The 15,648-nt window shown below is 46.2% G+C and overlaps 1 protein-coding gene across 7 annotated transcripts in view; it reads right to left on the bottom strand.

Annotated features, from left to right (window-relative positions):
- The window catches only part of LAMA2 (laminin subunit alpha 2), a 1,513,089-nt gene that overhangs the window by 644,898 nt on the left and 852,543 nt on the right, over window positions 1-15,648 (bottom strand). For 4 of the 7 annotated variants that reach the window (XM_073627245.1, XM_073627247.1, XM_073627249.1 and 1 more), the window contains exons 16-17: window positions 5,016-5,069; window positions 4,764-4,877 (exon numbers count right to left, since the gene is read on the bottom strand). In XM_073627245.1, coding sequence (XP_073483346.1) covers window positions 4,764-4,877; window positions 5,016-5,069 — 168 coding nt within the window. The remainder of the gene's footprint in view (window positions 1-4,763; window positions 4,878-5,015; window positions 5,070-15,648) is intronic. The other 3 variants (XM_073627246.1, XM_073627252.1, XM_073627251.1) reach the window with 1 other exon arrangement.

The raw sequence follows: 15,648 nt of genomic DNA, 5'->3' as shown, positions 1-15,648 counted from the left end.
CTGCGTGATGGGAGAGATGATTAAGGAGAAACCTTTAATGAACCTGCGATAAAAATGGGAAAAGCCAACGAATCGCTGAACCCCCTTTTTGTCAGAAGGAGCTGGCCACTCCTGGATGGCTTTAACTTTCTGTGGATCCATTGCGACCCCTCCTGTGGAAATGATGAACCCAAGGAACTGGATAGTATCCTTCTCAAATTCGCATTTCTCTCCTTTTAGATACAGGCCATGTTTTCTGAGGATCAACAGCACCTTCTTTACATGGGTTTGATGTAGCACTACTATAGTGGAAAAAATCAAGATGTCATCAAGATACACAATCACAAAGTTATCTAGATACTCATGGAAGATGTCATAGATGTTGAAACGTCACCGGGGCATTGCAAAGCCCAAACGGCATCACTATATACTCAAAATGTCCAAATCTGGACCTGAAAACTGTCTTCCACTCATCACATCACGTATCCAAACCAGATTATATGCTTCCCGAAAATCTAGCTTGGTAAATATTTGGGTGGTTCGGAGACGTTGGAAAAGTTCAGGAATGAGAGGGAGTGGATATTTATTTTTGATAGTAATTTTATTAAGCTCTCTATGGTCCACACAAGGTCTTAGTGATCCGTCTTTCTTTTCCACGAAAAAGATTCCTGCCACGGCTGGGGATGAAGAGGGACGGATGAATCCCTTTTCAAGGTTCTTGTCGATATAGGAACAAAGAGCTTCTAATTCGGTTTCAGAGGGAAAATGCGGCCGAAGGGGATTTCAGAGCCAGGGAGGAGATCAATAGGACCATTATAAGATCGATGGGGTGGCAAACTGTCAGCCTTTTTCTTGTCAAAGATGTTCAGAAATTCATGATAGGCTGAAGGAACATGCTGGAGAACTTCTGGCTTGAGCTGTATGGTTGAACAGGTGGCAGTTCTGTCGTAGCTTGGCAAAAGACATTGCCGTGAGCAATACTTGGAAGAGAAGAGAATTTCTTTTTTGCTCCATTTGATCTAAGGATCATGGGCCTGCAACCATGGGAATCCTAGGATAATTGGAAACATGGGTGAGCTAATAATGTCAAAGCGAAGAAATTCCAGAGTCAGTGGAAATAAGGATGGGCTTGGTCTCTTGGGTGACCGGCCCTGAGCAGGGTAGTGACCCATCTGCCAGATGTATTTGCAGGTATTGTTTCTTGATTTGGAGAGGAATATGCAGACTTTGAGCGAGGGATGCATCTAGGAAACAACTGCAAGCTCCTGAATCAATGATGTCTAGTAGCTGAACTTCCTCTTCCGCCACCTGAAAAGAGACCGGGAGGACAAGGTGAGACTGGCTAGCACCAACAACCTGAAAGTTCATGGCAAACTGTGAACGGGACTTACTGGGTCTTACAGGGCAGTTGCGTAAGAAGTGGCCCGCTTCTCCGCAGTACAAGCAAAGGTTGGTCTGACGTCGGCGAAGTTTTTCATCGGGAGTGAGTGGAGACCGAAGTAAACCTAATTGCATGGGCTCGCTGTCAGAAGAGGCAGAGGGGACCAAGGAAAGAGCAGGAACAGGAGGAACCCGAGGTAACATCCAGATTGGTTTAGACGACTGGAAACGCTGGGAGCGTTGTTCCCGGAAGCGTCTGTCAAGTTTGGTGGCAAGTTGGATCAGATCTTCCAGGGAGGCAGGAGTATCCACCCGAGCTAATTCGTCTTTTAAAATTTCCAAGAGACCCTGGCGATACTGGTATTTGAGAGCGGCCTCATTCCAGTTGGTGTCTCCTGCCCAATTCCATAGCATCAAAAAAAGTGTCCACTGAGTTGAGAAGGTGACTTTTCTGTTCAAGGAGATTGTTATTGTGGTACTTCTCAAGCCTGTTAAGGCTCCGGAGCAGTGTTCCTAATACCAGTCAATATCCCTCCTCAATGTGGATGCAAAACTGTTGGCTAAGGTCCTGGCCGGCCAATTGAACACTGTGATAACTGCGCTGGTGCACGCAGATCAATCCCGATTTATGCCAGGTAGGGGAACTGACATTAATATCCGACGCCTCCTTACACATCTCTCTAGGGCAGGCGGGGATAGTCCAGAGGTGGTGACCTCCCTAGATGCAGAAAAGGTATTTGATTCATTGGAGTGGCACTACCTCTGGGCTGTCCTACATTAGTTCGGATTCGGCCCTCGGTTTATTAAGTGGGTTCAATTGCTTTACCACAACCCTACAGCTCGAATACGCACTAATAATTCATTGTCTTCTCCTTTTCCCCTAACTCTGGGCACTAGACAGGGTTCCCCACTCTCCCCAGGCCTGTTTGCACTGGCCATGGAGCCCTTGGCAGTCCGTATCAGGTCTGCTCCCTCGGTTGAAGGTATACAGGTAGGGGTGATTGTAGGACAAAATATCCCTATACGCAGACGATACCCTCCCGTTCCTGAAAGACATATCCTCTCTCCCACCAGCCCTCCAAATCATTGATGTGTTTGGATTATTTTCGGGCATCAGGGTTAATTGGGGAAAGTTACTTCTTTTCTTGTTGCACACCTCGGGCCAACACGCCCAGACTGGTACCCCATTAACCTGGACATCCGAATACTTGGGGTGGTGATAAGGGCCCCCTTGTCCTTATATTTTGAGCTGAACCTCTTGCCGTTGCTTAGGGCCTTCTCTCAGAAATGTATGGCTTGGAGGTCTCTCCCCCTTACCCCAGTGGGTAGAGTGAACCTTGTCAAGATAGTATATTTACATAAGTTTCTCTACCTCTTCCATAATTCATCATTGGTGCCCCCAGCTTCTATAGGAATAGGAGGCTCCCGATCACTCAAGGGGTGCTATCCTTACCTAACTTTCAGGCTTACTTCTGGATGGCGTTCCTGGGAATGGTCAGATGGTGGTTCTCCCAACCTAAAGATAACCCAGTGGTTACCCTAGAGGCGGCCATCATGGGGTCATACTCCACCTTTAGCAACTTGGTGTTCAGGGGACCAAAATCCCGCCCTGGTATTACTGACCTGATGCATACCACTATTTTGGTATGGCACAGGGCAAGGGCCTGTTATAGCTCTCCAGGGACGTTTTCCCCACATGTTCCCCTATGGGGTAACCCAAATCTCCCACATCTGAATAAAGTTCCTAATGCTCAGGTTTGGGCAACAAAGGGGATAGTGAATCTTAAACATGTTGTTTCTGGTGGCAAATTGCGCTCCTTCCCCGACCTTACAGATGCACACATACTACCGGGGTGGATGTTGTTCCGCTACTACCAACTTCGCCACGCATTTCAGAAGCAGTTCCCACCCTCTCTCACCCTAGAATCAGACCCTATAGAAGAATTGCTTATTGCCAAGGTAATAAACAAACCCTTATCCTCCTTGTACTTCTGCCTATCCATAACCCCTACTAAAAAATTAGAAAAGACCTTTGACAAGTAGAAAACAGATGTCCCTGACTTGACTGAAGAAGACTGGGAAGCTTGTTTATCCTCTTTTGTGACTAATATGATCTCAGCCAGGGACCGTTTTCTGCAAGTTAAGTTCTTGCACAGGGCCTACTTCACCCCCAAATGATTGACAATTATGAATTTGGGGGCCCCGATGCCTTGACCTAGATGTGATCTGCAGGCTGCCTCCTCTCTCCATATGGTCTGGTCCTGTCCACGCCTTGCTGCCTACTGGTCGGAGATTCTCGATGAACTCAATCGGAAAGCCTCTTGAGTCGGGTCCCAGGTTTATGTTGCTCAACATTTTTGGCACCAATGTTTAGGGCAGATACACTAGGCTGTTCTTAAGCTATGCCACATTATATGCATGCAGGGAGATATTTCTCCATTGGAGAGATGCTGCACAACCCACGGTGTCCTCCTGGCGTTCTGTTCTAAATTTTATCCTGGCACTGTATAGAATCACCTATCTTAATCGGAATTGCCCTAACAAATTCGATAAAATCTGGTCAGGATGGATAGACGCTTGGGGCTCGGAGATTGCAGACGATGATCTGGGTCTTGAGGCTGCACCGTGATAATTGTTTCCTTATCTGTTTTCTTGCCTCCTAATACTTATGTGGAGTTTGTAACTAATCTTATCACTTGGGGTTCCTCCCCTTCCCCCTTCCCACCCCCTCTCCTCCCCCATGACCCCCTCCTTATTGTAAAATACACCTATCAGCATACGATCCTACTGTAATTTAGGGGTTTCGCTACCCTCTCCCCTCTGAATATCAGCAAATAGTTTTATGTGGTAATCCCTACTGTAATGTAAACTTTATCAACTGTGCCTGTCCATCGCTTGTAATGTAAAGATTTGAATAAACCTTTTTCTTGTGAAAAAAAAGTTATTGTTCCAACACTGTCTTGGTATACAGATAAATACTGATATAAAATATTTGTGTAAAAGTAGCTTAAAATAATCCAAGATTCATTACAGTATCCGTTTGGGTCAGTGTCATCAGCTGTCATTAATAGTTAGCTAGTAACATTTCATACCTCTAACATGACATGTGGCTGCAGATTCCTTCCCACACCTTCTCAACTAGGGCATTTGTCTCCACCTGAATATTGTACTATAGACAAGAAGAGGACAAGGCTTGCAGCATGTGTTGGTGCTCTGGGATTTATGGTGTGTATGGGGTCTTTCACAAGCAATTAATGAGGAGGGAAACAGGACAAGGTGAAAGGCATAGCCTGATACTTTGAACTTATGTACCTACTATATGTATATATTTATATATATATTGAAACTACAGTAATGAATAATGCACTTCTATTTTATATATAACATTGCCAAAACTAACTTACATTGCAGAAGCCAGTAATATCATCACAGGAGTCAGAATGTCCAAAACATCTGCATGGCTCACAGATCCCACCAACGAGGGTGCCATTAACTCTTCTGTATCCAGGCAAACAATTCTGTAAAACATGAGTTGCATGGATATACAGTTATGCTTTGTTTTCTTATAGTCATAAACTGGCAGACAAATTAAACTATTACAGTCATAGCATTTTTCTTTCAGATAATTAATATGCAAGCCATGCTTTCCAACTGACCTTAACATCAACTTTAGCTGGGAGGTTAAGTGGAGCATGAACTTCATTTTTCTTCTGTATAAGTGAGGAATAGAAACAAAAAGAAAAGAAATGGAAATAGAATTGACAGAAAAGAGTTTAGCAAGAACAGTAAGATAAAGGGAATAAGAAAAAACCAAGAGCCAACAACACTAGTGTTCATGACACCAACAACAGAGGGAGATGTACGATGTTAACCTTCATCTATTGTATTAATTGTATTTGTCACGTCTTATGTATAAAGAATGTGAAAACTGGTTAAAGCTATAATAAAAATGCTCTGCCTCCTGCCGAATGTCTGATCTGCGCTCATACATTTCTTAAATAGGTAAGGGGTGGGGCCATCTAGCTACATCTCCCAGTAACACGCCCCACATGATGTCACATGCCCAGCATGCACCAGTCCGTGACATCAGAAGGGTGCGGTGCCACCAGGTGAAGTAGCTAGGTGGCCCGCCCCTTACCTATATAAGAAATGTCAGAGCGCAGAACAGGCATTCGGCAGGAGGCCTCCCAGGAAGTGGAGCGTTTTACAATTTTTTGATTTTCCGGGTCAGCAGGCGGCATGATTGATAATGCATTTACATCGAAGGACACTATTTTTTATATTTTAATAAAGGATCTGTCTCTAATGTTTATTATTTTTGACACTTTTTTGGTGAATAGGTAGGGGTACTATGTACCCGATACACATTCCTGTGGGGGGGGGTGGGATCTGGGGGCCCTCTTGTTAAAGAGAGCTCTGGGAGGGCATCCATGGATGTCCTCTCATAACCTCACCTCCCATGCGCCCCTTCGGACACAACTGATTACAGATCATGATAAAGTGCCAAGGGCAGCGCTGCCTCATCAGTGCCCATTAGTGCAGCTTATCAGTGCCTATCAGTTCAGCCTATCAGTGCCCATCAGTACAGCCTATCAGTGCAGCCTCATCCGTGCACATCAGTGAAGGAGAAAAATTACTTAACTTATATTTTAATAAAGGATCTGTCTCTAATGTTTATTATTTTTGACACTTTTTTGGTGAATAGGTAGGGGTACTATGTACCCGATACACATTCCTGTGGGGGGGGTGGGATCTGGGAGCCCTCTTGTTAAAGAGAGCTCTGGGAGGGCATCCATAGATGTCCTCTCATAACCTCACCTCCCATGCGCCCCTTCGGACACAACTGATTACAGATCATAATAAAGTGCCAAGGGCAGCGCTGCCTCATCAGTGCCCATTAGTGCAGCTTATCAGTGCCTATCAGTTCAGCCTATCAGTGCCCATCAGTACAGCCTATCAGTGCAGCCTCATCCGTGCACATCAGTGAAGGAGAAAAATTACTTAACCACACATTTTCTGTCACTTTTTGTTTACATGTGAATTTTTTTTTTGCTAGAAAACTAGTTAGAACCCCCCAAATTATCTATATATATATATATTTAAAGCAGAGGACCTAGAAAATAAATTGATGGGTTTTGAAATTTTTTATGTTAAGTAGTATATGGTAGTCACACTCCCAAATTATCTCTCACCCTTCTGCTTCTCCTAACTTCTGGAGATATTTCCCCAAATCCTGGACTGCCATCATTTACCTTCGGCCAACATACCCAGCACCCCTCATCCTCTGATAGCAGCCGCAATCCACACAATCTCATTTCTATTCCTGTTCAGTAGGGATGAGCCGAACACCCCCCGGTTCGGTTCACACCAGAACCTGCGAACGGCCCGAAAATTCACACGAACGTTAGAACCCCATTGATGTCTATGGGACTCGAACGTTCGAAATCAAAAGTACTCATTTTAAAGGCTAATTTGCATGGTATTGTCCTAAAAAGGGTTTGGGGCCCGGGTCCTGCCCCAGGGGACATGTATCAATGCAAAAAAACGTTTAAAAACGGACGTCTTTTCGGGGGCAGTGATTTTAATGATGCTTAAAGTAAAAAAAAAAAAAAAAAGTGAAATATTCCTTTAAATATCGTACCTGGGGGATGTCTATAGTATGCCTGTAAAGTGGCGCGTGTTTCCCGTGCTTAGAACAGTCCCTGCACAAAATGACATTTTTAAAAAGTAATTTAAAACTGCTTGTGGCTTTAATGTAATGTCGGGTCCTGGCAATATGGATGAAAATCAGTGAGACAAATGGCATATGTACCCTCCAGTCCATTACCAGGCCCTTTGGGTCCTGTATGGATATTAAGGGGAACCCCGCACCCAAATTAAAAAAAGGAAAAGCGTATATATACTCTGAACAGCAGTATACAGGCGGTGCAAACAAGACAGGGACTGTAGGTTTGTTGTTAAGTAGAATCTGTTTGTAATTTTGAACTGGTACATTTTTAAAGTATAGCTCCAGCCAAAAAATCTGTTTTTAAGCTTTTTGGAAAACATAGGGAAGGGTTATCACCCCTGTGACATTTGTTTTGCTGTCTGTGCTCCTCTTCAGAAGATTTCACCTCACTTTTTGTGCCAATGACAAATGCTTTTTGAAATTTTGGGGGTTTTAGTGAAACAAGGATTGGTGATAAAGCATCAGTGGAAAGGAGAAAAGTTTTTCCCATATTAACTCTTACAGGAGAGAATTTCCCTTCCTATGGGGTAGATTTCATCTCACTTCCTATTGTCTCCTTCCGTTTGCAAGTAGGAGTCGTTTGTAAGTTGGATGTTTGAAAGTAGGGGCCTGTCCTATATACTCAGCAGAAATTTGGGCCTTAGATGTTGTTGTGGCCTCAACACTGTAAGCCCTCACAGGGCCCTGCTGTGAAATATTAGATCAAGAATTGTAATTACATGCCCCTGTTGAACAGGGCCAGAAAAATTGGGCCTTTGGTGGTGGTGGTGGTGGTGGTACAACATGTAAGTCCTCACAGTTAATCTTGGTGGGTGCAGAAACGGGCCCTGCTGTGAAATATTCGATCAAGAATTGTAACTACATGCCCCTGTTGAACAGGGCCAGAAAAATTGGGCCTTTGGTGGTGGTGGTGGTGGTACTGGTGGCACAACACTGTAAGTCCTCACAGTTAATCTTGGTGAGCGCAGAAACGGGCCCTGCTGTGAAATATTCAATTGAGAATTGTAATTACATGCCCCTGTTGAACAGGGGCTGAAAAATTGGGCCTTTGGTGGTGGTGGTGGTGTTGGTGCCACAACACTGTAAGTCCTCACAGTTAATCTTGGTGGGCACAGAAACGGGCCCTGCTGTGAATTATTAGATCAAGAATTCTAATTACATGTCCCTGTTGAGCAGGGGCTGAAAAATTGGGCCTTAGGCACTGGTGCCACAACACTGCAACCCCTCACAGATACTCTAGTTGGAACACAGGAACGAGCCCTGCTGCAAAAGAATTGCATCAAAAATTGTAATTACACGCCCCTGTTAAACAGGGGCTGAAAAATTGGGCCTTAGACACTGGTGCTGGTGCCACAACACTGCAACCCCTCACAGATACTCTAGTTGGAACGCAGGAACGAGCCCTGCTGCAAAGAATTGCATCAAAAATTGTAATTACATGCCCCTGTTAAACAGGGGCTTAAAAATTGGGCCTTAGGCACTGGTGGCGGCACCCAGAACCAAAAACGTTCTTACAAGCTATCAGCATGATCATTGAGGAGGAAGAGGATAATTACTCAGCATAACAGTATAGTCACTCAGCTTCAGCATAGGCAGTCTTTGAAGGGATCTGACATTTCAAAAAAATTTATTCGGTTACATCAGCATCAGGTGCTTGGTAGCTGGTGGTGATCCAAGACTGATTCATTTTTATGAAGGTCAGCCGATCGACCAAGTCGGTGGACAGACGTACCCTGTGATCGGTTACAAAGCCTCCAGCAGCACTGAATGTGCGTTCCGAAAGAACGCTGGATGCAGGACAGGCCAGTAGCTCAATTGCATACTGTGCAAGCTCTGGCCAGTGATCTTTCCTCAAGACCCAGTAACCCAGAGGATTTTTGGTGGGAAAGGTGTCCAAGTCAGATCTTGCCCCTAGGTATTCCTGCACCATGTAAAACAGACGCTGGCGATGGTTGCTGGAACCGATCATACCTTGGGGCTGCGGACTAAAAAATTGTCTAAATGCATCGGTCAGACGGCCACCTTCTCCACCGCTCCTTCTTTGACTGACCGAAGCCTCAGCAACACGTTGTCCAGAAACAGGAGTTTGTAACCTCCCAGTCTCTGGGAACGTGTTGCACAGACCTTTCTGCAAGGCCTTCCGAAGATGTTTCATCCTCTGCTCCCTCTGCTACGGCAAGATAAGGTCTGCAACCTTACCCTTGTAATGTGGATCAAGGAGGGTTGCCAGCCAGTAACGATCCCCCTCCTTGATACCACGAACATGAGAATCCTTCCACAGGCTTTGCAGGATCAGGGAGGCTTTGCAGGTTCAGGGAGGCCATGCAGCGTAGGTTTGCTGAGGGATTCGGTCCGGAGTCCTCTGGGTCACTAAGGACAACATGGTCCGCAGCCACCTCCTCCCAGCCACGTACAAGTCCATGTGTTTCTTGGGACTGATCCCTTAAAGACTGCAGCTGATGCTGAGTGCCAGGCTCCACCTCCATACTGACACAATCCTCCTCCTCTTCCTCCTCCTCCTCCTCGTCCTCTTCCTGTGTGATCGGTGGGCACACAGGAACACTGTCTGGATAAAGGGGGCCTTGAGAGCTAAGGAAGTCCTCCTCTTCCTGCCTCTGTTCTGCCTCAAGTGCCCTGTCCATTATTCCACGCAGCATGTGCTCCAACAGGTGGACAAGGGGCACAGTGTCACTGATGCATGCACTGTCACTGCTCACCATCCTTGTGGCCTCCTCAAATGGTGACAGGACAGTGCATGCATCCCTGATCATGGCCCACTGGTGTGGGGAAAAAAACCAAGCTCCCCTGACCCTGTCCTGGTGCCATAGTCGCACAGGTACTCATTGATGGCCCTCTGCTGCATGTGCAGCCGCTGCAACATGGCCAACATTGAGTTCCACCTGGTGGGCATGTCACAGATTAGGCAGTTCTTGGACAGGTTAGACTCCTTTTGGAGGTCTGCCAGCTGAGCACTGGCATTATATGACTGGCGGAAATGCACACAGACTTTCCTGGCCTGCCTCAGGACATCCTGTAAGCCCGGGTACCTGCCCAAGAACCGCTGCACCCCCAAGTTAAGGACGTGAGCCAAACAGGGCACATGGGTCAGTTGTCCCTGTCGGAGGGCGGAGAGGAGGTTGGTGCCATTGTTGCAAACCACCATTCCTACCTTAAGTTGGAGTGGCATCAACCACCTCTGAACCTGCCCCTGCAGAGCTGACAGAACCTCTGCCCCAGTGTGGCTCCTGTCCCCCAAGCACACCAGCTCAAGCACCGCATGGCATCTTTTGGCCTGCGTACTTGCGTAGCCCCTTGAATGCCTATGGAGCACCGCTGGTTCTGAGGACAAAGCACAGGAAGAGGCCATGGAGGAAGAAGAAGAGGAGGGGGTGGAGGAGAGAGGTGTGTCACAATCATTAGTAGTGGCATTTTGGAGGCGTGGTGGTGGAACAACCTCCAACACTACTGCACCTTGTCCTGCATCCTTCCCAGCTGCCAGCAGAGTGACTCAATGCGCCGTGAAACTTAGGTAACGTCCATGTCCATGCCTGCTTGACCATGAGTCAGCGGTAATATGCACCTTACCACTGACCGCCCTGTCAAGCGAGGCCAAGACATTGCCTTCCACATACCGGTAGAGAGCCGGATTCGCTTTCCGTGAGAAAAAGTGGCGTTTGGGTACCTGCCACTGAGGAACCGCACATTCCACAAACTCACGGAAGGGGGCAGAGTCTACCAACTGAAAAGGTAGCAGTTGAAGTGCTAGCAATTTTGCCAAGCTAGCATTCAACCGCTGGGCATGTGGATGGCTGGGAGCTAACTTCTTTTGGCGGTGCAGCAGCTGGGGCAGGGAAATTTGCCTGGTACAATCTGACGTCGGTGTACCGAAAGCAGATTTCCCACAAGTATTTTGCTGTGACACACCTAATTCTACACCTTCACTCCTCTCAGTGCAGGTCTCAGAGAGGACTGAAGGTATAGTGGGGTTGGAGATCTCAGCTGATGAGGAGCAAGGAGAGGTCCTCTTTGTTCTTTGGTGTGGGTCTTTTAGATGCGCTTGCCAACGAACTGCATGGTAGGTCAACATATGTCTGGTCAAGCATGTGGTGCCCAAGCAGGAGATGTTTTGGCCATGTGAGATACGCTTGAGACATATGTTGCAAATAGCAGCGGTGCGATCTGATGCACTCGTCTCAAAAAAGGCCCACACCAAAGAACTTTTAGAATAACGTGCAGAGACAGCAGCGCCCTGCACATGGGGAGCTTTGTGGTGTGATGCAGTCAGTGTGCTGCCCTTAGGCTGGCCCCTGGAGGGCATCTTGCCTCGTTGGTAATGTGCCTCCTCCACCTCTCTCCTATCAGGCACCCACGTTGAGTCAGTGACCTCATCATCCCCTCCCTCCTCATCACTGGAGCAAACCTGGCAGTATGCTGCAGCAGGGGGAGCATGACTGCCAGATTGCTGGCCTTCTTGGGCACCCCCTCTGTCCGTGCTCATGTTACTGCCTTTATCTAGCTCAGTATCATCATCAGAGCCTTCTAAACGTTGGGCATCCTCCTGGAGCATGTACCCAACACTGTGGTCAAACAGTTTGAGGGACTCCTCAGGAGGACATGGTGGGGCTAGGGAAGGAGTAACTGATGCCATTGAGCTGAGGGAAGAGGCCGCGTTGGCAGCTGCTTTGCCAGACAAAGTACCCTGAGCATTAGTGAGAGAGGATGAGGAGGATGAGAACGACTCGACCAAGTCTTCCGCATGTTGCGGCTCAACATGGCCAGCTGCCGAAAAAAAGTCCCACGGCCACGTGCTGATGATGATGCACCGTCTCCACGACCAGCACTGTTGCCTCTAGACACAGAGCCTGCTTGCCCTCTTTTATTGGCTTGTGACTGTCTGCCTCTCCTTGTTGGCCTTCCATACTAATGTACTAATGGCTTGTAGCTGCACTAAGCTGGGATATATATATATATATATATATATATATATATATATATATATATATATGAGTATCATATATATATATATATATATATATATATATATATATATGATACTGATACTGCAGCTAGCAAAATCAACTGCCTGCCTGTAGTATGAGAACACCACCAACCTTCTACATGTAGCTTTAGCTGAACACTGTGCAGAGGTTGCACTACACTAACGTGTAAATAATTTAGCTGCCTGCAGTAGTGATAGGATCAGGAAAACAATACCAACCTTCTACAGGTAGCTTTAGCTGAACACTGTGAAGAGCTTGCAAAAAACTAACTTGTAGCTTATTTAGCTGCCTGCGGTAGTGATAGGATTAGGAAAACACCACCAACCTTCTACAGGTAGCTTTAGCTGAACACTGTGCAGAGCTCGCAAAAAACTAACTTATAGCTTATTTAGCTGTCTGCAGTAGTGATAGTGATAGGATCAGGAAAACACCACCAACCTTCTACAGGTAGCTTTAGCTGAACACTGTGCAGAGGCCGTACTACACTAACTTGTAGTCTTAGCTGAACACCGTGAGGAGGACGCACTACACTAACTTGTAGCTTATTTAGCTGCCTGCGGTAGTGATAGGATCAGGAAAACACCACCAACCTTCTACAGGTAGCTTTAGCTGAACAGTGTGCAGAGCTCGCAAAAAACTAACTTGTAGCTTATTTAGCTGCCTGTGGTAGTGATAGGATCAGGAAAACACCACCAACCTTCTACAGGCAGCTTTAGCTGAACACTGTGCAAAGGTCGCACTACACTAACTTGTAGCTTTAGCTGAACACTGTGAGGAGGACGCACTACACTAACTTGTAGCTTATTTAGCTGCCTGCGGTAGTGATAGGATCAGGAAAACAGCACCAACCTTCTACAGGTAGCTTTAGCTGAACACTGTGCAGAGCTCGCAAAAAACGACCTTGCAGCTTATTTAGCTGCCTGCGGTAGTGATAGGATCAGGAAAACACCACCAACCTTCTACAGGTAGCTTTAGCTGAACACTGTGCAGAGGTCGTACTACACTAACTTGTAGTTTTAGCTGAACAGCATGAGGAGGACGCACTACACTAACTTGTAACTTATTTAGCTGCCTGCGGTAGTGATAGGATCAGGAAAACACCACCAACCTTCTACAGGTAGCTTTAGCTGAACACTGTGCAGAGGTCGCACTACACTAACTTGTAGTTTTAGCTGAACACTGTGAGGAGGACGCACTACACTAACTTGTAGCTTATTTAGCTGCCTGCGGTAGTGATAGGATCAGGAAAACACCACCAACATTCTACAGGTAGCTTTAGCTGAACAGTGTGCAGAGCTCGCAAAAAACTAACTTGTAGCTTATTTAGCTGCCTGCGGTAGTGATTGGATCAGGAAAACACCACCAACCTTCTACAGGTAGCTTTAGCTGAACACTGTGCAGAGCTTGCAAAAAACTAACTTGTAGCTTATTTATCTGCCTGCGGTAGTGATAGGATCAGGAAAACACCACCAACCTTCTACAGGTAGCTTTAGCTGAACACTGTGCAGAGGTCGCACTACACTAACTTCTAGTTTTAGCTGAACACTGTGAGGAGAATGCACTACACTAACTTGTAGCTTTAGCTGAACACTGTGCAGAGGTCGCACTACACTAACTTGTAGTTTTAGCTGAACACTGTGAGGAGGACGCACTACACTAACTTGTAGCTTTAGCTGAACACTGTGCAGAGGTCGCACTACACTAACGTGTAGTTTTAGCTGAACACTGTGAGGAGGACGCACTACACTAACGTGTAGTTTTAGCTGAACACTGTGAGGAGGACGCACTACACTAACTTGTAGCTTTAGCTGAACACTGTGCAGAGGTCGCACTACACTAACTTGTAGTTTTAGCTGAACACTGTGAGGAGGACGCACTACACTAACTTGTAGCTTTAGCTGAACACTGTGAGGAGGACACACTACCCTAACTTGTAGCTTTAGCTCAACACTGTGCACTACACTAACTTGTAGCTTTAGCTGAACACTGTGCAGAGGTCTCACTAAACTAACTTGTAGCTTTAACTAAACATTGTGAGGAGGATGCACTACACTAACTGAAAATAGTCTAGCTGCCTGACTGTGGTACTAATAGGATCAAAAGAACACCAGCAATTTTCTTCAGGTAGCTGTAAATACTGTAACAACACCAGCCTGCCTGTCAGTAGCAAGATAACAGGAACTGATCTAGCTAAACTGAATGCAGTATATATATATATATATATATATATATATATATATATATATATATATATATATATATATATATACACACACACACAACACCTGGGATGCATATATATACACGATACACTGTAAGTGCAGCTAACTCACTGACTGTCCTGCCTAATGTATCCAACTTAAAACAAATGACACTGTCTCTCTGTCTATCTCTCTCTCTCAATGCCGGAACACACACTACACAGGGCCGCCGTGCATGTACTAAATCCCCTGAGCCATAATTGGCCAAAGCCTCCTTGGATTTGGCCAATTACGGCTCTCTGTTCAGACGGCGCTGCGATTGACCAAGCATGCGGGTCATAGTGCATGCTTGGCCAATCATCAGCCAGCAATGCACTGCGATGCCGCAGTGAATTATGGGCCGTGACGCGCCACGCGGATTTGGCATCAACGGCCCATATCGTTCGCAATTCGGCGAACAGACGACGTTCAAGTCGAATTGGGTTCGACTCGAACACGAAGCTCATCCCTACTCTTCAGCCTATAACCAGCCTCTCCTTCTCCTGTGCCCTTTGGAATGCCCGCTCTGTTTGTAACAAACTCACCCCCGTCCATGACCTTTTTATCACAAACTCCCTGAACCTATTTGCAATTACTGAGAACTGGATTCAAGAATCTGACCTTCCTTCTACTGCTGCTCCCTCCAATGGTGGCCTACTGTGGACTCACTCTCCCAGGCCTAGTGGATGGAAAGGAGGTGGTGTTGGAATCCTCCTATTCCCTCAAAGCACTTTTCAGGTTCTTCATCCTCCCCCCTCTCTGTCCCCTCCTCACTTGAATCTTGAATCTCACTGTATTTGTCTATTTTCTCCAGTTTCATCGAGAATTGCTGTGATCCATCGGCTCCCTAGACCGGTATCAAACTTCCTTGACCACTTCTCTGCCTGGCTACCTTACTTTCTCTCTTCTGAAATTCCAACAATCATTCTTGGTGACTTCAACATCCCTATTAATCTTAACACTCCTGTTACTTCTAAGCTGCTGAGCCTAACCTCCTCTTTTGACCTAAAACAATGGACAAGCACTTCTACTCACTCTGTTGGCAACTGCCTTGACCTCATATTCTCCTACCTATGCACTCTGTACAACCTCTCCAATATTCCTTTTCCTCTCTCTGATCACCACCTTATTAGTTTCACTCTCTCCTTGTCTGCCTCCTCCTTGCCTTCCAACTACCAAACTATTACCCGTAGAAACCTTTGCCATCTTAACCCTTCTCTTCTTTTTTCTGCTACAGATTGTCTCTATGACAAAATCTCATCCTTGTCCTGCCCCAACTTGGCCACTTCTGTCTACAAAAGTTCACTGTCATCCACCATGG

The sequence above is a fragment of the Aquarana catesbeiana genome, linkage group LG04 (genome assembly GCF_042186555.1).
Source record: "Aquarana catesbeiana isolate 2022-GZ linkage group LG04, ASM4218655v1, whole genome shotgun sequence".
Lineage (NCBI taxonomy): Eukaryota > Metazoa > Chordata > Amphibia > Anura > Ranidae > Aquarana > Aquarana catesbeiana.
Note: the sequence above shows the minus strand (reverse complement) of the source record. Positions and strands in the feature narration are given on the sequence as shown.